The sequence below is a fragment of the Tursiops truncatus genome, chromosome 5 (assembly GCF_011762595.2).
Source record: "Tursiops truncatus isolate mTurTru1 chromosome 5, mTurTru1.mat.Y, whole genome shotgun sequence".
NCBI classification, from domain to species: domain Eukaryota; kingdom Metazoa; phylum Chordata; class Mammalia; order Artiodactyla; family Delphinidae; genus Tursiops; species Tursiops truncatus.
In genome coordinates, this window is record NC_047038.1 from 117,292,919 (window position 1) to 117,316,021 (window position 23,103).

General features: G+C 43.4%; 2 protein-coding genes across 2 annotated transcripts in view; one reads left to right on the forward strand and one right to left on the reverse strand.

Moving 5' to 3' along the window:
- The window catches only part of MGST2 (microsomal glutathione S-transferase 2), a 30,013-nt gene extending 7,420 nt beyond the window's left edge, over positions 1–22,593 (reverse strand). The window contains exons 1-3 of the mRNA XM_073805552.1: positions 22,462–22,593; positions 18,076–18,175; positions 8,668–8,686 (exon numbers count right to left, since the gene is read on the reverse strand). Of these exons, the coding sequence (XP_073661653.1) occupies positions 8,668–8,686; positions 18,076–18,175; positions 22,462–22,498 (156 nt within the window). The 5' untranslated portion in view covers positions 22,499–22,593. The remainder of the gene's footprint in view (positions 1–8,667; positions 8,687–18,075; positions 18,176–22,461) is intronic.
- On the forward strand, positions 19,199–19,483 carry LOC101336978 (ribosomal biogenesis factor-like). The gene is made up of 2 exons (XM_033857491.1): positions 19,199–19,318; positions 19,424–19,483. The coding sequence occupies exons 1-2, from the start codon at positions 19,199–19,201 to the stop codon at positions 19,481–19,483; spliced, it is 180 nt and encodes a 59-aa protein (XP_033713382.1).
- Positions 22,594–23,103: the final 510 nt, after the last annotated feature.

Sequence of the window (23,103 nt, forward strand, 5' to 3'; positions counted from 1 at the left end):
AAAAAAAAGAAGACTCAAATAAATAAAATCAGAAATGAAAGAGGAGACATTGCAATTGATCACACAGAAATACTAAGGATCATAAGAAACTATTATGACCAATCATATACCAACAAAGTAGACAACCTAAAAGAAATTGATAAATTCCTAGAAATATACAACCTACAAAGTCTGAAACATGAAGAAATAGAAAATCTGAATTGACCAATTACTAGTAAGGAGATTGAATCAGTAATCAAAAACATCCTGACAAAGAAAAGACCAGGACCACAACTGGTGAGTTCTACCAAATACTGAAACAACAGTTAATAGCATTCCTTCTCAAATCCTTCCAAAAAATACAAGAGGAGAGAACACTTTCAAATTCATTTTGTGAGGCCAGCATTACTGTGATACCAAAGCCAGACAAGGACATTACAAGAAAAGAAAATTATAGGTCAATATCCCTGATGAACATAGATGCAAAAATTCTCAACAAAATTTTAGCAAACTGAATTCAACAATATATTAAAAGGATCATATACCACGACTGAGTAGAAGTCATCCCAGGGATGCGAGGATGATTCAACATACACAAATCAATCAATGTGATACACCACATTGACAAAATGAAGGATAAAAATCACATGACTATCTCAATAGATGCAGAGAATGCATTTGACAAAATTCAACATCCTTGGGCTTCCCTGGTGGCGCAGTGGTTAAGAGTCCGCCTGCTGATGCAGGGGACACGGGTTCGTGCCCCAGTCTGGGAAGATCCCACATGCTGCGGAGCAGCTGGGACCGTGCGCCATGGCCGCTGAGCCTGCGTGTCCGGAGCCTGTGCTCCGCAACGGGAGAGGCCACAACAGTGAGAGGTCTGCGTACCGCAAAAAACAAACAAAAACACAAAACAAAACAAAAATTCAACATCCTTTATGATAAAAACTCTCAATAAACTGCGTATAAAAGGAACACACTTCAACATAATAAAGGCCATGTATGACAAGCCCACAGCTAACATCATACTCAACAATAAAAAGCTGAAAACTTTTCCTCTAAACTCAGGAACAAGACAAGGGTGCCTACTCTCATCACTCCTATTCAACATAGTACTGGAAATCTTAGCAATTAAGCAAGAAAAAGAAATAAAAGGCAACCAAATCAGAAAGGAAAAAGTAAAATTGTCTCTGCAGATGACATTATATATAAAAACCCCTAAAGATTCCACCAAAAAACTGTTAGAACTAATAAGTTCAGTAAAGTTGCAGGATACAAAATCAACACACAGAACTTCCCTGGTGGAGCAGTGGTTAAGAATCCACCTGCCAATGCAGGGAACATGGGTTCGAGCCCTGGTCCAGGAAGATCCCACATGCCGCGAAGCAACTAAGCCTGTGTGCCACACTACTGAACCTGTGCTCTAGAACCCATGAGCCACAACTACTGAGCCCATGTGCCGCAACTACTGAAGCCTGTGTGCCTAGAGCCCGAGCTCCGAAACAAGAGATGCCACCACAATGAGAAGCCTGCGTACCACAACGAAGAGAAGCCCACGCTCACCACAACTAGCGAAAGCCTGCATGCAGCAACGAAGACCCAACAACAAAGACCCAATGCAGCCAAAAATAAATAAATAAATAAATTTTTTAAAAAATCAACATACAAAATCATTTGTGTATGTATACACCAACAACGAACTATCAGAAAGATAAATTAAGAAAACAATCCCATTTACAATTGCATCAAAATGAATAAAATATTTGGGAATAAATTTAATCAGGGAGGTAAAGACCTGTAAACTGAAAACTATAAAACACTGATGAAAGAAATTGAAGAAGACACAAATAAATGAAAAGGTATTCCATGGTCATAAGTTGGAAGCATTAAGATTGTTAAAGTGTCCATAATACTCAAAGCAATCTACAGATTCAATGCAATTCCTATCAAAATTCCAGTGGCATTTTTCGCAGAAATAGAAAAAAACTCCTAAATTTCATATGGAACCCAAAAAAGAACATGAATAGCTAAAGGAATCTTGAGACAGAAGAACAAAGCTGGAGGCATTGCACTTCCTGATTTCAAATTATATTACAAAGCTGTAGTAATTGAAACAGTATAGTATTGGCATAAAAACAGACACATAGATTAATGGAACAGAATAGAGAGCCAGAAATAAACCCATGCATATGTGGTCAATTAGTTTTTACAAAGGAGCCAAGAATATACAATGGGGAAAGGACAGTCTCTTCAGTAAATGGTGTTGAGAACACCAGACAGCCAAATGCAAAAGAATGAAACTGTACCCCTGTCTTACACCATACACAAAAATCAACTCTAAATGGACTAAAGACTTGAACATAAGACCTGAAACCATAAAACTCATAAAAGAAGACATAGGGGAAAATATTCTTGACATTGGCCTTGGCAATGATTTTTTGGATTTGGCACTAAAAGCAAAGGCAACAAAAACAGGGCTTCCCTGGTGGCGCAGTGGTTGAGAGTCTGCCTGCCGATGCAGGGGACATGGGTTCATGCCCTGGTCCGGGAAGATCCCACATGCCACAGAGCGGCTGGGCCCGTGAGCCATGGCCACTGAGCCTGCGCATCCAGAGCCTGTGCTCCGCAACGGGAGAGGCCGCAACAGTGAGAGGCCCGTGTACCGCAAAAACAAACAAACAAACAAACAAAAAAAACAAGTGGGACTACATCAAACTAAAAAGCTTCTTCACAGCAAAGGAAACTGCCAACAAAATGAAAAGGCAATCTATGGAATGGGAAAAAGTATTTGCAAACCACACATTTGATAGGGGGTTACTACCCAAAATACACAAAGAACACATACAACTCAACAGCAGAGAAAACCAAATAACCCAATTAAAAAACGGGCAGAAAACCTGAAAAGACATTTTTCCAAGACATAAATGATCAACAGGTATCTGAAAAGGTGCTCAACATCTCTAATCATCAGCGGAATGCAAATCAAAACCACAGTGAGATATCACCTCACACTTGTTAAAATGGCTATTATCAAAAAGACAAGGAACAAGTGCTGGCAATAACTTGGAGAAAAGGGAACCTTATACACCACTGATGGGAGTGTAAACTGATGCAACCACTATGGAAAACAGTATGGAGGGTCCTCAAAAAATTAAAACTAGAACTACCATATGATCCAGCAATCCCACTCCTGTGTATATATCCAACGGAAATGAAATCATCATCTTGAAGAGATATCTGTACTCTCATCTTGATTACAGTGTTATTCACAGTAGCCAAGATATGGAAACAACCTAAGTATCCAACTGTGGATGAATGGATAAAGAAAATGTGATATACCTATATGTAATGAAATATTATTCAACATTTAAAAAGAAGGAAATCCTGCCATTTGCGACAAACTGGATGAACCAGCAGGGCCTTATGCTAAGTGAAATAAGCCAGATAAAGAAAGACAAATAGTGCATGGTATCACTTACATGTAGAATCTTTAAAAAAAAAAAAAAAGGTGAACTCACAGAAACAGAGAGTAGAATGGTAGGTGTCATGGCCTGAGGGTGAGCGAAATAGGGAGAGCCTAGTAAAAGGGTACAAACTTTCAGTTATTAAAGGAATGAGGTCTGAGGATCTAATATATAACATGGTGACTATAGTTCATAACACTTTATTGTATAATTGAAATATGCTAAGAGAGTAGAACTTAAGTGCCCCCACCAAAAAAAAGAAAAAGAAAAGACTAAATATGTAAAGGGTAAATATGTAAGGTAAGGGATGTATTAATTAACTCAGTGGGGGAAATTCTTTCACAAATTATACGTTTATCAAATCATCATGTTGTACACTTTAAATATCTTACAACTTTATTTGTCAATTATACCTCAATAAATCTGAAAAAAAATCTCTTAACTCAAAAAAAGGAGAAGAAAGCCTAATTACGAAGCATAATTCTTTCCTCATTCTCCATAAATCTACAGGAAATTGTGGATGGGTTAACTCAACCTTATTAGTTTCTGACTCAACTACATTAGAAAAAACTCCCTGCTAATCATTCAGCCATCTCTTAAAGCTGGGTAAGGAAGCTTCATAACTAACTGCATAACTCAGCGCTCATATATAGACCACAGCTGGTGCAGAGTCAGAAGCACGGGTGGACCTTTCTAACCCTGAGCCGGCAATGACAACGGTAATGTCACCCACTCAGCTCTCTAAGAGCCAGCAGAGCGACCATCAGACCCCTGGCACACCAGAAATGCAGAATACGAATGCCAAATGCTTCCCTCTTCATTTTTTTTTTTTACTGTTGCCTTTAAGGCCTGAAAGGCCACTGGAATGACCTAAGGAATATCTTGTCCAGGGCCTGACACTGATACCTCACAAACCATAGCCACAACTTTCTCATTCTTAGGGGAATAACTGAGCGTTGTCTTTCTGCCATTTCCTATCCTTGGCATTATTTTGCTTCTGATGGTTGCCTTTTTACCAACGTCTTTTAAAGTTTGTGAGTTCCTATGGTAGCTTAAGTGAAAAGATACTTTACAAATGCGGTCAGAATAATTACAGCTATGTTCAAAAACATTTCCTTTTCCTCGACTAAATCCATGGACCTGTTTTCCATGAAGTAAAAGAGAACAGGAGCAGAAGGTTGCTCTATTTTCCACACCCAGTGTCAAGGATATTATCCCCTTTGTCTTCTTCTATGAGTTTTATCCTTTTTGGAAACAAAACACAATTGTCCCATCTTCTATCTAGTCTTGTAAAACACCTTAAATTATCCCAAAATTTAAGGGGTAAGTTCTTCCACAGCACGACACAAAATTATCCATGATGAGATTTTTTTTAAAAAATCACCCTCGAAAAAAATAAAAAATCACCCTCGGACTTCCCTGGTGGCGCAGTGGTTGGGAATCCGCCTGCCAATGCAGGGGACACGGTCCCTGGTCCAGGAGGATCCCACATGCCAGAGAGCAACTAAGCCCATACGCCACAACTATACTGAGCCTGCGCTCCACAGCCCGCGAGCCACAACTACTGAGCCCGCGTGCCAAAACTACCAAAGCCTGCGCGCCCTAGAGCCCGTGCCGCAACAACTGAGCCCACATGCTGCAACTACTGAAGCCCACGTGCCTAGAGCCTGTGCTCCATAACAAGAGAAGCCACCGCACCTCAACGAAGAGCAGCCCCCTCCCGCTGTAACTAGAGAAAGCCCACACGCAGCAACAAAGACCCAACGCAGCCAAAAGAAATAAATAAAAAAAATTTTAAAAATCACCCTCAAAACCAGTCCGTATTATTCTTCATAAAGACTAACTATTTAGAAGGTTTTTTCTCCCCACTGTACTAGCAGCCTTGGCTAGGCATGTGGGGCAGATGTTACTATATAAAAGCATCCCAGCCAAGTCCAAACTGAGCTGCAGAGGCAGAACCTTGGGTCTGTGGCCCCTGTGGGCATCCGTCCACACACACTGAGATGCAGGTGTGCTTTTGTGTCTCTTATTTGCAAGAGGAAGAAGGCCTCTGGGCAAGCAAGAGTGAGGAAAGAGGAAATGAGGAAAACGGAGGGATGTTCTGGGGTCTTTCCCACCCCTGCCCAAGCCAGGGTACGGGTTTCACACCTGAGTGGAGACCAGGCTGAAAGCTGAAGGACGGTCTTCATGAAAGGACTGGTGAAACTCCAGATGCCTGCAGTGCTATGCCTCAGACAGAAGTGCCAAACAGCTGCAGAGAGCCACAGCCCTCACCTCCCTCTGCCACAGACCAAGAGCAGCCGGAGAGCAGTCACGGAAGACCCCAGGACCTGGGGAGGGATCCCGAACCCACAGGGCCGGAGGACTGGAGCACGGCAGTGGCATGGCCCCCCACTTCAATTGCTAGGCAGCAGAGCTGTCCCTGCCCACGTGCCCGGGGGCTCCAGGAAGTAACTGAGAAGATGGAGGAAAGGGGTGCCGAGGTCCCGGGGGAGCGGTTAGAAGTCACGGAGACTCAGGCAGGGATGTGAGTGTAACTGCATTTGTGCTCCCAGAGGGCACAGCCTGGTGGATGTGGGCAGTTTAGTACCATATCTCTGCACCCTCCTCTCCTAAGAAATGAGACTCTTTGTCCCCTATAAGCCGTTAGTCACTGTTGGTCTCACCCTGACCTCCTGTCCCAGCTGCGCTCGTTGTACTTTTCTCCTGGTCCCTTGTTTACCGACCCGCCTTAAGCCCTGAGCTGGGGCCCTGCTATTGCTAACGGTCTTCCCTGCTGCTGCCTGCTGAAGACACTAGGTATTGCTTGGCCTTAAAATAACTGGAATCCCGTTCCGGCTGCTCAGTCTGACCTCCCGCACCTCCTCCACCATGTGACCATGTCCTTCCACCACCAGCACTTTCGGGTCCCTGCAGACCCCAGAGCACCGTTAAGTGGTCCACACCCGGATGTGCTCCAGAGCAGCTTGTTCACAGTGAGCTGTCCACAGACATTGTTTAACTAAGGGGACCAAACACTGAAAATGTGTCCTGCACAATCCTATCAGTGACTAATTACAGTCACTTCGCCAGGAAAACCAAAGTGAAAATAATTGATGATCTCTTTTTGGACATGAAGGCAGATTATATTATAGGAGATCCTCAGGAGAAATCTAGGGGACAGAAATGGGACAGAAATCAGCTGGCAGCAGCTGTGTCAGTCTCCCTTTGCGTGGGAACAGAGGGTAATGTTGGTTCTGACCATCGCTGGACCGCCCCATTTCCTGCGTGTCCACGCTGAGGGAAAATGAGTCTGTCTACTCATTCCCTTGTGAGAGCCCTCTTTGCACTATAATCCTGTGCTCTTTGATATTTAAGCTTCCCATAAAAAGATAAGGGAGAAGCTTCTCTTTTGTTATAGGCAGATGTCACCATGGGCCTCAAGTTCCACCCAGGGGTAATAACAGAAAGAGTCTTTACTGGAAGAACAGTGGGGCGACCAGCCATCCTGGTTTGCCCTGGACTGAACAGGTTTTCAGAACGGGTGACTTTGATTTTTTAAACCAGGACAATCCGGGCTTTGCCTGGAACAGAGGGATTTCCTGGGACACAGAAATCGGAGTGCTAAAACTGGGAAAGTTCCAGGCAAACTGGCAAGAGTTGGTCACCCTAGAAGATGGGCCAGTGGAGCCAATGGAGATTGAATATTTAAAGCCACTGAAAGCCCCCATCGTCCGTCCCCAACTCCAAGGGAGCCTGGGCCTGGGGGCTCAGGACATGTGACCACTGCAGATCCCTGTCTGGACCCGAAGGCTGGGAGCAGTGAAGGTAGTCCTAAACTAAGGACTGCTTGGGCCCTATCTCCGTCATTAAGTGTATGTACTATAAAGCTCACCCCATACTGGAAAAGAAAGAATCATATTGTGTTCTGGCAGTGCCTAAAACCCTAGTCTCTGACTTTTTTTAATTGCACAACCCCAATAAAAAATAACTGCACGTCCTACTATAGCAGAGGCGGCTGGCTGACAACAGGGGTGGTGTGAAGTTGGTGCTGTGCAGTAGCTGCCCAGTCAGGGATACACTTCCCCGCCTCCTGGGATCTTAGTGGGGCTACTTCTTGCCAATGGAAAGTAAGTGAAATGAAATACGTCACTTCTGAGCCAGATGGCTAAGCAGCTGGTGTGCCAAGCTCCCTTCACCCCACGCACTGGTTGCATGGAGAGAATGCTGAGGACCCGGATGGGGACAAAACCCTTAGATGGAAAAAGCCTTGGTCCCTACATGACCATGTGAAAGGGCACCTAACCAGGAGCACCCACATAGGACTTGACGTGAGCAAGAAAAACGGTAAACTTCCGTTACATTAAACCACTGGGAATATGGGATTGATCCATTAGCACGGTTAATACATTCGACTGGAAAAGAGTATCATGTACATTATGAAACAAACACAAACTAGAAATTAAAAGATGATATTTTAAGAGTAAATATAAATAGGAGCTCCAATGTTTTCCTCACTCCCACAGCAGAGTCCTTAGTGTGCCCCTCAATGTGTACACATCACTTGGGAAATCTTTGGCCTTAAAACACTTCTGAATATTTCTGCTATTTGACAGATTTCTCGTAAGCACTCAACATGAAACTTTGCTTATGACAATCATGTTCATAGAAAATCTGAACCATTTCCCATAGGGGAAAACCAGGACAGCCGGAGGACACCTCTAATGCCATGCTTAGAGTATGACAACTTTTAAAAATAAAACACAGACAAGGCAACTTAAAGGAGGTTTCCCCCGTTCAAGATTTTTGCTGCTCCTTTTTCTTCTTTTGTTTTGGTGACTTGTTCTGAAACACCACCAGTCGGTTGCACACCTCCATGAGCTACCTGCACTATTAACAGAGACCCAGACTTGGTCTGCTGGCTTTTGACCCTAAGAAGTGTTTTGGATTATTACATTGGCTGGAGGGTCAGAGCAACAGGTTAATATGCTCAGAAAAGGCTTGGGGATGAGAGGTTGCTGGAGCTAATCCTTTTATATAGACCTGTAACTATCTAAATTGTCCCTTGTCAAGTAACCCTCTGGGACACGGGAGGGAGGCTGCTGCTAATGGCAGGAGGGCATGAAATCTAACTAGCACTTCAGTGGTACTGCTGATAAGGAACAGGATGGGGAGATGAGGGAGTGAGGCTGGCAGCTCATCCAAATTCTAGCTGCCTCTCGTCCCCTGACTACCTGAGAATCACCCAGCTTGTGTGACAGAAGCTGTTTGGTGGTGGTGTGGACTAAATGTTTGTCTCTCCAAAACTTACATGCTGAAGCCCTAACCCCTCAGTGAGGCTGTATTTGGGGTGAGGAAGTAATTAAGGTTACATGAGATCAGAAGTGTGGAGCCCTGATCCAATAGGATTGGTGCCCTTATAAGAAGAAACACCAGAGAGCTCTCTGACACCTGCCAGACTGACTGACTCTGACTCTCTCTCCCTCCCTCTCTCTCTCCTCTCCCTCTCTCCCTCTCCCACCCCTCCACCAAGGAAAGGCCATGTGAGGACACATTAAGCCAAGAGAAGAAAGCTCTCACCAGAAATAGAATCAGCCAGAACCTTGATCTTAGACTTGCAGCCTCCAAAACTGTGAAAAATAAATATCTGTCATTGAAGCCACCCAGTCTATGGCATTTTGTTTCAGTGGCCCCAGCTGACTCATACAAGGTGGGCTTTAGAGGAGGGTGGAGTTTGAAGACTCATCGTTTAGTCACTCTCTCATCTTGGAGAACCCAAGCCCTTTATAACTCAGTGAAAAAGTACATCTTGGGATTTCAGCTAATGCCTAAGATCGGTACACTTGTAATAAGAATGGAGATGTGTTTATTGTCTCTCTATTATTTATCATTTTTGTACTTACTACAAAAGTAGGTGACTCACATTACTATAATCCTGGTGCTGCAGAATATTTGAAAAATTACTCTATTGTGAATTTTCCTTTTCTCCATAGGTTTTAGGCATGTATTATGGTCAACAGTTTTAATTTCAGGATTCAAAGTGACTATAAGGAGTTAGTAAATGGCAAAAAAAAAAAAAGGGAAGAAGAAAAAGAAGGACTCTAGTAGAGTAAGAAAAGGCTAACATTTCTAAAGAGTTCTCAGATTCATGATGATTGGGTTTACTTGTGCCTTGTGGCAGGTTAATTCTGGAACAGGAACTTAATAATTCAGCATTAAGCAAATAGAGTACATACAAGAAAGAAGTAAGAGGCAATTCTTCTACCTCACCCAGAACTGATGGAACCATTGTTGGGATACTAGGTACATTTCTAGGCTCCAGGTTTAGAAATAATATGAAAAATTTTAGTCTAAAGAGAACAACCAAATTTTTTAATGATTGAAAAAAGAAGCTGAATTTCTGCTACCTAGCCTCAAAATACAGCAGATGAAAGACATTTAATAATGGTCCTCAAGTGTATGAAAAAGAGTGAGGTCATCAGCAGCTATTCTTCTCTTCCGGTGAGGACAGAATCAGAGGAAATATATTTAAATTACAACAAGATCAATTTATTACTTGGATCTACTTTTTAAATTTATAAAAGCCTTTAATCTAAAGGGATCAAGGTGCTCAAATTAGACTAGATAGAATTTTCTAACCTTAGCAATACCATGAAGAAATGGCCCTCCGTGAAATTATAGCTGCTATTTTCATAATTTTAAAGAGTGTATTCTGGCAAAAGACTGCAAAACTCTAGAAAGAGTCACCTCTAATGCCCTTCCTGGAGGAAGGGAAGAGGAAGTGAATGGGGCCTCTAGAGAAGGGGCCCTGGCTCCATAATGATCCTCGCTGCTTGACAGGTAAGTATCCAACTTGAGGCGACCCTCAGACAGGAAACAGGGACTTCAGGGGTGGTCAGAGGGACCTTGAAATGGTTGCTATGAGATGTCAAATTCCGCTCAAAGAAAGGATTAGTCATAACAGCGGGCTTCTTGACTACGCTTAGGGCAAAGCAGCAGGAGAAAGAGTAGGGGAAGAGGCAGCGTTTCTGTTACTCATGAGGCCATAAGATCTTCAAGGGAAGCTGAAGGGACTCAACGCTTTGGTGCAGAAGAGCCAGAAAAGAAAGTGCATTCCCTCTTGGTGATTTGCAGAGCTCAAGGGAGCCTTCCCTGAAAAAGAGAATAGGTAGCCGAGTAGGCTTTGGAATAAACTGGTTATCCCAGGGGCTCCTGCCCTAACTACCTCAGATAAAGTCGAAATGGCTTCATCAGCCACGAATCTTCTCTGATCTGGCCAAGTTCATCGTAAACCTTCGAACCTAAGGCAAGAACTGGGCTAGTGCCCTGGAATGTCCAAGAAGAAATTCAGAGAAGGGAGTAGGACCATTCCCATCCACCCTTCAGAGAGAACCCAGGACAACTATACTGTGACCTTAAAGGTATTTTATGGCTCCAAATCCCCCACCCCACCCTAATATTGGCTATTATTTTTTAACCCCTCTCTGTTCTGCCATGATTAATCAAACAAAACACATTTAACAAGGAAATTGGATTTGGATACTTATAAACAGCAACTTAAGAGAAATATTTGTAAATGATGTCCAGCTTTATTCCCAGGACAAGAGGCGTCCAGATGCAGAAAAGGAAGGAGAGAGCAGTAACTCGAAAGAAAATCAAATCTGTGAAAACTATGTGAACGAACATAGAACCAGAAGTGACCCAAGAATCTAGCCCGCTGGAAATCCAACACTCCCCAACAAAGTCTCAGAACATGAAAGACAAAGTGAGAAGATGCAGAATTTCCTCCTGTGATCATTTGTATGAATAGTATGGTATCTCCCAAACTCCAAACATTAATCTATTACTGTCAAAAATTTAGCTTCTCCATATACCTCTTATTATTTTTGTATGAATCAACTTCTTTTTGACTCAGACAAATTCGGAAAAATGAAATTGTTCCCACTTGCGGTAGTGATGTAAGAGTGTAACTTTCTAAATAAAAGATAAGTATAAAAATAAATACCATGAAAACAGAAAGTTGTCAGATTCTTATTAGATGCTATTGATTGCTGGAGACTCTGAGCATGAGACCCTTCCTCTGCTGAATGGGGGGAAATAGGTGTCCAGATGATGTCGAGAACACATCCCAAGGACTTCCTGCTAAACATGGCAGATTGAACCCGTGTTTGTTTCTTCTCCCTCCTGAAACCTCACTAAAATGCCAGTAAAGGAATAAAAAATAGATAGAAAGTCTTCAAGAACAGAGAGAACGGGAGCAGACACAGCAGTGGAAGAGAGATGGTAGCAAATTTCTGAAGGAAAACCAGCACAAGGGGAACCATAGCTGAGTTGGCAGAGTGCGGAAAGCTGAAGCTACGTGCCTATAGGAGGAAGAAGCAGTGAAGACTGAGACAAGGAATTCCCCGGCAGCACAGTGGCTAGCACTCCGCACTGTCACTGGCGAGGGCCCGGGTTCAGTCCCTTGTGGGGGAACTTATATCCCACAAGCCACGCAGCACGGCAAATAAAAAAAAAGACTGAGACAATTCTTATCCCAGAACCCAAGAGGCTCAGCAACTGGGGCCCAGGTCCCTTGGAGGCCAAAGGCTGAAACAGAAGAACTAGTTGAAAAACTGTAGAAGGAGGCCTTTGGCTCTGCTCCACCTCTGAGCCCCACCCTACTCCTCCATCAGAGGAGATGGGAGGATTATTGTCTGGAGAAACTGAACCAGAGAATCTCTGGGGGCTCCAAGAACAATGGAGCGTGAGGGTAAAATTCTGTACTGATCATAGTGCGAATTCACATACTGCAGAGTGGAAGAAGCTTCCTTCCTTCACCCACCACACTGTCAGACTACTAGAAGGCAGGCCTAATATACCCACCCTCCTCCCTCACCCTTCACTCCCTCCTCCCTCACAGGGGAGTTAAGGGTTTTTTTCCTAGAGGAAGTTAACGGTCCCATAAAGATGACCTACAGATGCCATCATCTGGGGTCTCCCCAGAAGAAGGCTGCCCCTGATCCATCACCCTTCAGTGAAGCTGCCTTCTCAGTAAGCCCCATCTCTGCACACAGAGCCCCCAGTTCTCTCCCTAGTGCCTCTTTCTTTTTTTTTTTTTTTTTTTTTTTGCAGTACGTGGGCCTCTCACTGTTGTGGCCTCTCCCATTGCGGAGCACAGGCTCCGGACGCGCAGGCTCAGCGGCCATGGCTCACGGGCCCAGCCGCTCCGCGGCATGTGGGATCCTCCCGGACCAGGGCACGAACCCATGTCCCCTGCATCGGCAGGCGGACTCTCAACCACTGCGCCACCAGGGAAGCCCTAGTGCCTTTCTTAAATTGCACAGATAGCCAATCAAGAATGACCTGACATTTGAGTAAAGCCTCTAGGGTCTCTTTTGCTCAGATCTCTTTGCTGGACCCTTGTTTTCTTGGCCTCATCACGCTGGAGGGCTCTAGGTTCAGTCCTTGGTCCTCTCCTCTTTTTGACCTATACCCACGCCCTTAAAGATGTCATCCAGTGTCCTGGCTTTAAATGGTTTTCATGTGCCAATGACTCCTGAATTTATATTTCCAGTTCAGATCTCCCTGCTAAAATGCAGACTGGTATATCCAACTGTCTACTCTCTATCTCTGCTTGGATGTGTAAGCAACAATGTATTAGCCAGTTTATGATGCAATAACAAACGATCCAAATAGCTTAGTAGAGCACAGTGTCTAGAGCCTCTCCTTAGCTATAGCGTTAAGTCCCATCTCCTGGTCTTCCCCCCAAAACTGCTCTTCCTGCAGCCCTCTCTGACTCAGTTAATCACCATTCCATCCTTCAGGATGCTCAGGCCAAAAATCTGAAAGCTGTTCCTGACTCTTCTCACACTCCATATTTGTTGAAATCCTATTGGCTCTACCCTTAAAATATATACAGAATCTGCTGTATCTCATACGTCATCTGCTATCTTCCTGGTTCAAGTCGCCATCATCCCTCACCCGAATTTTTGCAGTAGCTTCCTAACTGAATTTTCTGCTTCTACCAATGCGCCCAGTCTATTCTCTGCAAAACAGACAAAGTGATCCTTTTAAAATACAAGATCATGTTACTCCTCTGCTTAAAACCCTGTAACAACTTTCCACTTCACTTAGAGAAAAAGCCAAAGTCCTTACACTGGCCTTCAAGGCCCTGCCTGGTCTGGTCATCCATTACCTTTCTGACTTTCCCTCCTACCACTCTCTGCCAGCTTCCTCTCTCAGCTACACTAACTTCTTTGCTAACCCACCAGTCACATTTCCACTTAAAGTCCTTGCATTGGTTACTTCCTCTATCTCAAGAGCATCTTCCCTACATGGCCACATGGTTAATTCCTTCACCTGCTTCAAGTCTTTGTTCAAGTGCCACCTTCACAGTGGGGACTACACTGACCACTCTGTTTAAACTGCAACCCACTCTAGCTCACCCCCCAGCAGCCCTCCCCCACGTCTCTATGTAATGCTGTCGTTTTTGTTGTATAGCTTAACACCACCCTCTTACACAATATCTTATTTTCTTATGGTATTATCTGCTTATTGTGTATCTTCTGTCTTCCTTGGCTATAAGATAAACTTCAAGAGGGCAAGGATCTTTGTTGGAGTTGTTCACTACTATCTCCCAACAGTGCCTAATACATAGAGGTGCTCAAAAAACACTTAACAGGTGAATAACAAATAAAAATTAAAGGCAAAGGCCAAAATAGTAAAGTAAGAAGGAACTTGGAAGAAACAGAAATGATAAAGGAAGATTTTTTTTTAAAAAATCATTAAAATCCTCAGAAGAGAATAAACTGCATCTATGAGACAAGAAAGGAATGATATAACAGCAGCAGCAAGAAGAACTAAAGAACAATCAAAGGATAAAAATTAATTCTTAGGAATTAAATTCATATTTGAATTTTTTAAAAAATCAGTAAAAAGTTGGAAGTTCAAGAAATTCCCTGAAAGAACAAAAGTCCAAGAAGATGAAAAACTCAAGATGAAAGAAAACTAAAGATCAGTCCAGGAGGTCAACTTACAACTAATATATATTTTAAGAATGAGGGACAGGGCTTCCCTGGTGGCTCAGTGGTTAAGGATCTGCCTGCCAGTGCAGGGGAAACGGGTTTGAGCCCTGGTCCGGGAAGATCCCACATGCCACAGAGCAACAAAGTCCGTGTGCCACAACTACTGAGCCTGCACTCTAGAGCCCGTGAGCCACAACTACTGAGCCTGCATGCTGCAGCTACTAAAGCCCACACGTCTAGGGCCTGTGCTCCGCAACAAGAGAAACCACCGCAATGAGAAGCCCGCGCACCACAATGAACAGTAGCCCTCACTCACTGCAACTAGAGAAAGCCCGTGCGCAGCAATGAAGATCCAACACAGCCAAAAATAAATAAATAAATGAATCTATTTTAAAAAAAAAGAATGAGGGACTTCCCTGGTGGTCCAGTTGTTAAGACTCCCACTCCCAGTGCAGCGGGCCCTGGTTCGATCCCTGGTCAGGGAACTAGATCCCATATGCATGCTGCAACTAAGAGTTCGAATGCCACAACTAAGGAGCCTGAATGCCGCAACTAAGGAGCTGGCGAGCTGCAACTAAGTAGCCCACCTGCCGCAACTAAGACCCAGCACAACCAAATAAATAAATAAATAAATATTTTTAAATAAATAAATAAAATAAAATAAATAAAAGATCCTACAGGCCACAACGAAGATCCCACATGCTGCAACTAAGATCCAGTGCAGCCAAATAAATAAATAAATATTTTTAAAAAGAATAAAAGAACAGAGAAAATTAGAAGACAAAATTTAGGGGTAAACAATATTTTAAAATATTCTAGAACAAAAGGGTATGAGTTTTCAGGCTGTGAAAAAAACTCCTCTAGGGTTCAGCATAGTGAAGAAAAATGCCTGAGCCAGCACAGCACTGTAACACCTCAGGCCGGGGATCAGGGGAAGACCCTAAAGCTTCTACAGTTTCCAAACAAAGCATCAGAACAGCACAGAACACCTCAACAACAGCAGTGGAAATTAGATAATAATGAAAACAATGTTTTCGAAATTCTGAGGGTAAGGATTTCAACAGAGAAACAGAGGCATATTCAGAAGTGTCAAGACCTACCATTCCCCTTCTCTCAGGAAGTGTCTGGAGGATGTGCTCCACCAAAACGAGAGAGAAAAACCAAAACATAGGATAATATGAAATCCAGGAAACCGGTGATCCAAATCAGTAGGGTGTAAGGGAAATTCCTAGGATGATGACAGGAAGTTGTGGGATGACAGCTACGTAACAGATCTAAAGTGCAACCTCCAGATTGGAGAAGAAATATGGAAGACTAAAGCACAAATGACTCCAAGGAAAAAACAAGTGGTATTACTAGCTTACTTAATGTATTTAAATGTACTGAGAGGAAATTTTCAGTTCTGCTGAAGATTCAGAGATGAAACTAAGCAAACAAACAAAGAGGCAATTATTAACCCCATGTAAAGCAAAAAAACTACACAAGAAGGAAATGTAACCATAGTATACTACTTGATTCAGCTTTGAACATTATTTACTTAATCACAACAACATAAACATTGATTTAACTCAACAAAGTGATATAACTTTTCTGGAAGGATGAAGTGAGGAAAAGAGGAAACAGAGGAGCATGAAATTTTTTCTGCCATAAAAGGAAGTCAATTGATAATGTCTAAAATTTGTGAATCAATAAATAGCAGTGAACACAAAGTATTTAGAAATATGGAAATAAATACCAAAAGTAGTAGTCAAAAGGAGTGCCAATGGCTGTCTCTGGGGATGGATTGGGGATAAGGAGAATTACTTGTTGTTATAAGGCTTGTAACCTCACTTTATTTTCAGACTACATACATGTATTACCCTGATAAAAATAAATATTTGGGGATGTCGGACATACCAGCACCAAATCAATACTTTCCACTTGATATAACACAAAGATTCAAAGACAGTGGAAATGACTTTCTCATCATGTGGTCCAATGTTATTTAAAATCATACCTTGGGGGACTTCCCTGGTGGCACAGTGGTTAAGAATCCGCCTGCCAATGCAGGGGGACACGGGTTTGAGACCTGGCCCAGGAAGATCCCACATGCTGTGGAGCAACTAAGCCCATGTGCCACAACAACTGAGCCTGCACTCTAGAGCCCGCAGGCCACAACTACTAAGCCCGCATGCCACAACTACTGAAGCCCTCGCACCTAGAGCTTGTGCTCCACAACAAGAGAAGCCACTGCAATGAGAAGTCCGCACACTGCAAAGAAGAGTAGCCCCTGCTCTCTACAACTAGAGAAAGCCCGCGCACAGCAACAAAGACCAAATGCAACCCAAAATAAATAAATAAACAAAAATATTTTTTAATTAAAAAAATAAAATAAAATCATACCTTGGGCATAAAGTTTCAGCCAAGTTAGATGAATAAGCTCTAGAGATCTGTTGTACAACATTGTACCTCTAGTCAACAGTAATATATTATACCCTCAACATTTTGTTAACAGGGTAGAGCTCAAGTTACACATTCTTACCACATTTTAAAACATGTTGAAACATGCCTCTGCACCTCTTAAAGTTATCTCTTGTACTACCAGTGGTGTTCATCAAACTTTCAAGCCTAGGGAAATAGTGTGTGCCATCCTCCTTGGAGCAATTAGATGGACAAGAGACCAATGTTCACAGTTCAAGGGCCATGTCTGACCCAAACTAATTCAAGACATAATAAAAAAACTGAGTAATTCCATAATCATTAAAGAAATCAAATCTCATAGTTTAATTTTTTTTCACAAGAAAAACATCTGGTCTAGATCATTTTATAGGTAAATTCTAACAACTTTGAAGGAACACACTCTTCCAATCTTATTAAAACTCTGAGAAAATAATTCTCTAATTCATTCTGTGAGGCTAACATAATCTTGATATCAAAATGAGCAAGGACCATACAAAAAAAGAAAAATTATAGTCCAACCTCACTCAAGAACAAACATGAAAAATCCCAAACTATTAACAAAAGAACCAAGCAATGTATAAATGGTGATATGTGCAATGTTTTTACAAGCACCGGGTTTGGGGGATTAAATGTAAAGGGAGCCCTAGCATCTTGCATCAGGCAAATTCGTGGTGTTTATAGTGGAACATTCTGTGTGGATCTGAAAAGGCAAGGAGCACAAGATGTTAAAAAAAAAAAACAACTATGAATACACATGAAATAGAAAGCTTTCTCATTATTATAGGTTTCTGATTTTAGGAAATGGGTTATTGGCAGAGGATAACACTGACCTACCTCTGTTTTGAAGTGGAGAGGAAGAAGTAAAGATTTCAGATAGAAAACTGATAGCATAACTATTCCAACATGAGGCTACTGAACTCTCAGGGAGCCCCTTCCAGGCTCTTGGACCAAACTGCCACACTTAGAGACATATAGCAATCCCCCCTAAGATCCCAGCCTTTTCTGTAAATGTATCCTCTGAATTTGTAATATAGGTGGGTAGAAACTCCATGCACTGCCTACTTCAAACCTCAAGGATCATGAGAAGGGTCTTGGCCAGGAAGAGTGGTTTGTTATAATGGCATTATCTTCTCTGCGTATCTTTCCTCTAATTAGGAATTGTGTGTATGTGGCAGATCCATACCCCTGAAGGGAAAAGCATTACTCACTGTGCATGAAACATTCTCTCAAACTCTGGTGACCCAGAGACTGCTGGGGGTGTGACTTTGTATTTTGATCTCGCCTTTCCTGCCTGCAAAGCGAAATAACCTGCAAGTAAAGAGGAACGAACATTAAACATGTGGCACATCATTATTCATTAGTAAAATGCAAGTTTAAACCACAGTTAGATACACTACATACCTATTTAAATTTCTAAAATTAAAAAGACAGATCATACCAACTAGAAAAGACAGACAGACAAGTGAAGATACAAAATCAACTGGAATTCTCACACACTGCTGGTGGGAATGTAAAATGATACAACTAACTTCGGAAAACCATTTGGAAGGAATTTTTTAGTTAGATATACATTGACCATATGATTCAGTCATTCCACAACTAGAATTTTCCCATGAGAAATTAAGTCATACATCCATAAAAACACCCGTCCACAAATGTTTACAACAGCTTTATTTGTAATAGCCAAAAATTAGGAACAACTCCCTGATGGTTAAGATTATATGTCAACTAGGCTATCCATGGTGCCCAGTTGTTTGGTCAAACACCAGTCTAGATGTTGCTGTGAAGGTATTTTTTAGAGGTGATTAACATTTCCATCAGTAGACTTTGAGTAAAGCAGATGACCCTCCATATTGTGGGTGGGCCTCACCCAATCAGTTGAAGGCCTTAAGAAAAAAGTCTGAGGTCCCCCAAAGAGGAAGAGATTTTTGCCTCCCTTTGGACCCAAGACTGCAACATCAATTCTTGTTGGAATTTCCAGTCTTGCAATCCACCCTGCAAATGCCAGACTCACCAGCCCCAACTATTATATGAGCCAATTTCTTAAAATAGATATGTGAGAGTGTGTATGTGTGTGTGTGTGTGTGTGTATCCTATTGGTTCTGTTTCTCTGGAGAACGCCAACTAACACAAATGTCTATCAACAGTGAGTGGATAAATAATTTGTGCTTTGTCCATACAACAGGATACTATTCAACAGTAAAAAGGAATGAACTATTAATAAATGAAACAACATGGATGAATCTCAGAATAATTATGCAGAATGAGGTGTGTGCAGATGGTGTCACCTGGAACTTGAGCAGCTGCACGAGGGGTATCGGAGGTCTGACAATGGCCAAGGACAAACTAAGAGGGCAGAAGTCCAGGAGTGTATTCCACACAGCCAGCCAAAAAAGCTTTAAGGTTAAAAATAAAGCAAAACCAGTTACCACTAATCTTAAGATAAACATTGTGAATGATGAAAAAGATAACTGAGTGAATAAAGCTTTCGTAGATATACAAAAGGAACTTGCACACTTCTCAAAAGGCCTTTCTCTTGAACCTCTGCAGAAACAGCTGATTCTTCAGCAGTGTCATGAAAACGAACCAGTTAATGCTGATGAAGCTACAAGATGAATGGCTCAGTTGTAATACACTGGTGATGCATCGAATTCCCCCAAAAGACCAATAAGTTAAATGTTTTATACAAAAATTTATGCTAAATGAAAGAGGCAAGACCCCCCAAAAAGTATTACTGTATAAGTTTATTTGTATAAAATTCTCAGAAATGCAAGTGAATCTACAGTGACATAAAGTAGATCAGTGGTTGCCTGGACGTGAGGAAGGACAGGAAGGGGGGGTCACAAGAAAACTTGGGGATGATGGCTCCCTGCAGGACTCAGCTTCCCTATTATGAAATGATTATGACTTTCTTCTGCATCTGCTGCATGGAAAATACATTAGATTATGAAACCCCAATGCCTGGGATCACCTGCCTCTGATCATCAGTTCTGTGACCCTCTTTCACTTTCAGACCCACACCTCCTCCTCTGTAAATAGTTCTCACCTCCTGTCCTTATCTCCCTCGTTTTACCCCGTAGTTAACTTCTGGGGTCTATTATTTCCCTTCAGATTATTTCTTCCAGTTTCAGTTTCTCACAGTTTCTCTCCAACACTGTTCTGGTCGCCCTTATTTTAGTACCTTGATACCCATTTCCTACTTGCTAATGTTTTACAAATAATTTCCTTTTCCACACCAAGTTTGCAGCTTCAGTCTCTCACTGTGTGACAGTATTAGGGGCCATGTGTTTCCTCCTGAATCATGGTACTATCTCCCCTCCAACAAGAAGTCAGTAAATACTGAACCTGGTCGAGTAAGCCTCTCACAGCCGGCTACTTTCCTTCCCCTTCATTCCCCTCTGCTGCAAATGAAGTGTTGGTCCTGATTTAGAAGCTACAGCTGAACATCTAAGTGTGGACTGGCCTCTTTCTCGTTCAAGCTGTAGTCATATCACTGAAGTCTGGGAGAGTAGAGTGAAGATAAGTGTGGGATTAGGCACTGATGGTTTCCAACCCTCGGCTAAGTCTTTTCAAGGCAGCATAAAGCTGGAGAGGCCAGTGGCTCACGGCCTCAGCTGGAGCCAAAGAGGAGGTCTATCTATGGAGGGGAAAAGTGGGGCTTGGCCACCCTGGACCCTGCTGCTACCACTGCTTCTAACGTGCTCCGCAGCCTCAGAGAACACACCGGGCAAGGCTTCTGGTTTTCACGATAAAATGGAAACGACGAAAGATGTGTGCTCCTAGATCTTTCTATTGGCAACGGCGCCAGAACCTAGAGCTTCAAAATTCAGGCGAATAAGTGAAAGCTTTGCAGGGCTGGCTTCTTCTGGTTGTTCATTGCACCTGGTCAGCATCTGTGAGGAATGAGCTTCAGTAAATGGAAGACCCCGCCCACCTCCAGCCCCAGGAAGGAGGACTCAGTTGCATCATCTCCAGTTCCAAGGAGTCTCAGGTCAGGGGCCTCAGCGGGACACGTGTGCTGGGGAAAGTGAATCAAGACCCCTCATCCTGCCCCCACTCTCAGCCCAGCCACAGCTGGGCTTCTTCACCGCAAGGCTGCCTCTCAATCCACCAGAAGCTTCTCTCTGTGGGGAAGCAGCCAAGGACTGGAAGTGACTGTGCTGAACACCAACCCTGGGCCAGGCACCATGGTGGGCACTTCCTACCCAGTGTCCTGTTTAACCCTCTTTCATGAGGACACTGAAGGACAGATTTTCCCGGCCAAGGGCACCCAGCTTGTAAGTGGCTGGACCAGAAGATACAAGTCTGTTTTCAAGCCTTGAGTTGCTTCTACTATAGCACAGGGCGTCTCACCTCTGTAAACACCAGACTTTCGCTAAAGCAGCGAATTCTGGTTCTTAATGCCAACTCCCTCTCTCTCTCTCTCTCTTCCCTATCTATCACCAACCACCATTGGCCCCGTCTCCCCTTCCCAACTCAGCTGCCTGAACTTCAGACTGCAATTCACACCAGCCCTTGCACCCACCAGCAAACAGAACCTCTCTGTGGGGATGGCAGAGGCTATGCCAGCCTGGGGCAACCGTGGAGCTGCCCCTGTGCTCTCTGCAGGGCCAGGAGGTGGGCACACACGGGGTGGACCGTGCCTACGTGTAGAGGGTCAACACAAGGCGTTTCAGACCCAAGTGCTGCTTTAGTTGGCTATAAGCATCCTGCTTTACTCCAGAAAAGACGGTAAATCAAACCACAAAACATGTGTTTTAAGGTATAATGTTTTCATAAACTCACAAAACAGACTGGCTAGCAAGTCTGCCATTGAGTGTGTGTGCAGACTCTTTATCTATCCTAAACCGTGGTGCCCCGTGCTTGGGCCGAGACGTCCGCTGCTCTGCCCCGTTTCCTGGTACAAGCACACTGGGAAAATAAAGAAACACGTGTTCTTCATAAGTCGTGCTCACCAGGGCTCAGACCCCTTTTTCCCATTTTGCATGTTAAGGAAGCACATGCCTGAGATAATATGAATTGAGCAAAAGCGACCCCAGAGGAGAAGAAGCCTCTATTTAACCAGGCAATCAGGATACTGAATAATCCTAGTGGGAAGGCACTTTAAAATTTAGAATGAATTACTTAATCTGAAGCTCATATTTTTGCAGGAGATTTTTTTTTTAACTTGATAATCATACCTGCCATACCCAGCTTATTTAAGAAACACACAGTAATTAAAAGATCGGGGTTCAAGAAATCACAGCCATGATTTATAAGCAGGTACAATGTTACCTTTGGAACACTCCAGATTAATATTTATAGCCCACTTCCCCCAGGTTACCGCATTTCTAATGCTCACTCGAACTGGGCTGTGGGTTGTAACTACAGATATGCAGAATCTCTGGGCTCAAAGGCCCATGGCATCCCCACTGGAAGAACTAATCCCTGGAATGTTCCAAATCTCTGCCTGTCCCCAGGGAAGGGGGCACCGATGACCCTGAGCACAGCGTGCTCTGCAAAGCCCACGGACCACCAGCAAGTGAGTAGAAACCCCAAAACGCTCCCTCCCTCCCTCTGCCCCCCCCCCCACACACACACCCCGGGACGCTTACTTTGCTGACAGGCAGAGAGGACAGAGAGAGCAGCCATCTTTCATGTGGAAAGTTCTGGTTCACAGGACTATTCGCAGAAATCGAGGGGAAGATAACAAAGGCACTTTCGACTTGGCAAGGCTGACCTTCCTTATAAGGCGAACAGAGCTGAGAAAGGAGAGAGAAAAAAAAGGGAGGTTCAAGCGGCTGCGTGACCTTTGCCCTGGAACAGGAATCAGAGAGGCAGACGGGTCCAGGCTGTCTGTCAAAGATCTTCACCTGGATCGGGCACAGCTTCCCCGACCCACTTCAGATCTCCTCAAGCTCCGACCTGACCTGCGGGGTTAGCCCTCCAGCCTCAGCGCCTGCGGCTAACCCGTCTCAGCCAGTTCGAAAACAATTCCCTCTCCTTCTCTTCCAAAGTCTGGACTCCTTAGTCCCCTGCCTGGCTCCAAGGCCTTGATGAGACCTTTCCCACCTCCCATGGGAAAAGAGAGGCGATGGAAGATTTTATTTAACCCCACTGAGATTAACATGCTAATTTAAGCCGATTCTAACTTTATTCCCTAGTAAATGGAAGATCTAGGATTTGAACCCGTGTCCAGCATATTCCAACAGTGCCCTAAGCCCCCTGCCAGGCTTCCTCCCACTGTCACCCCAACT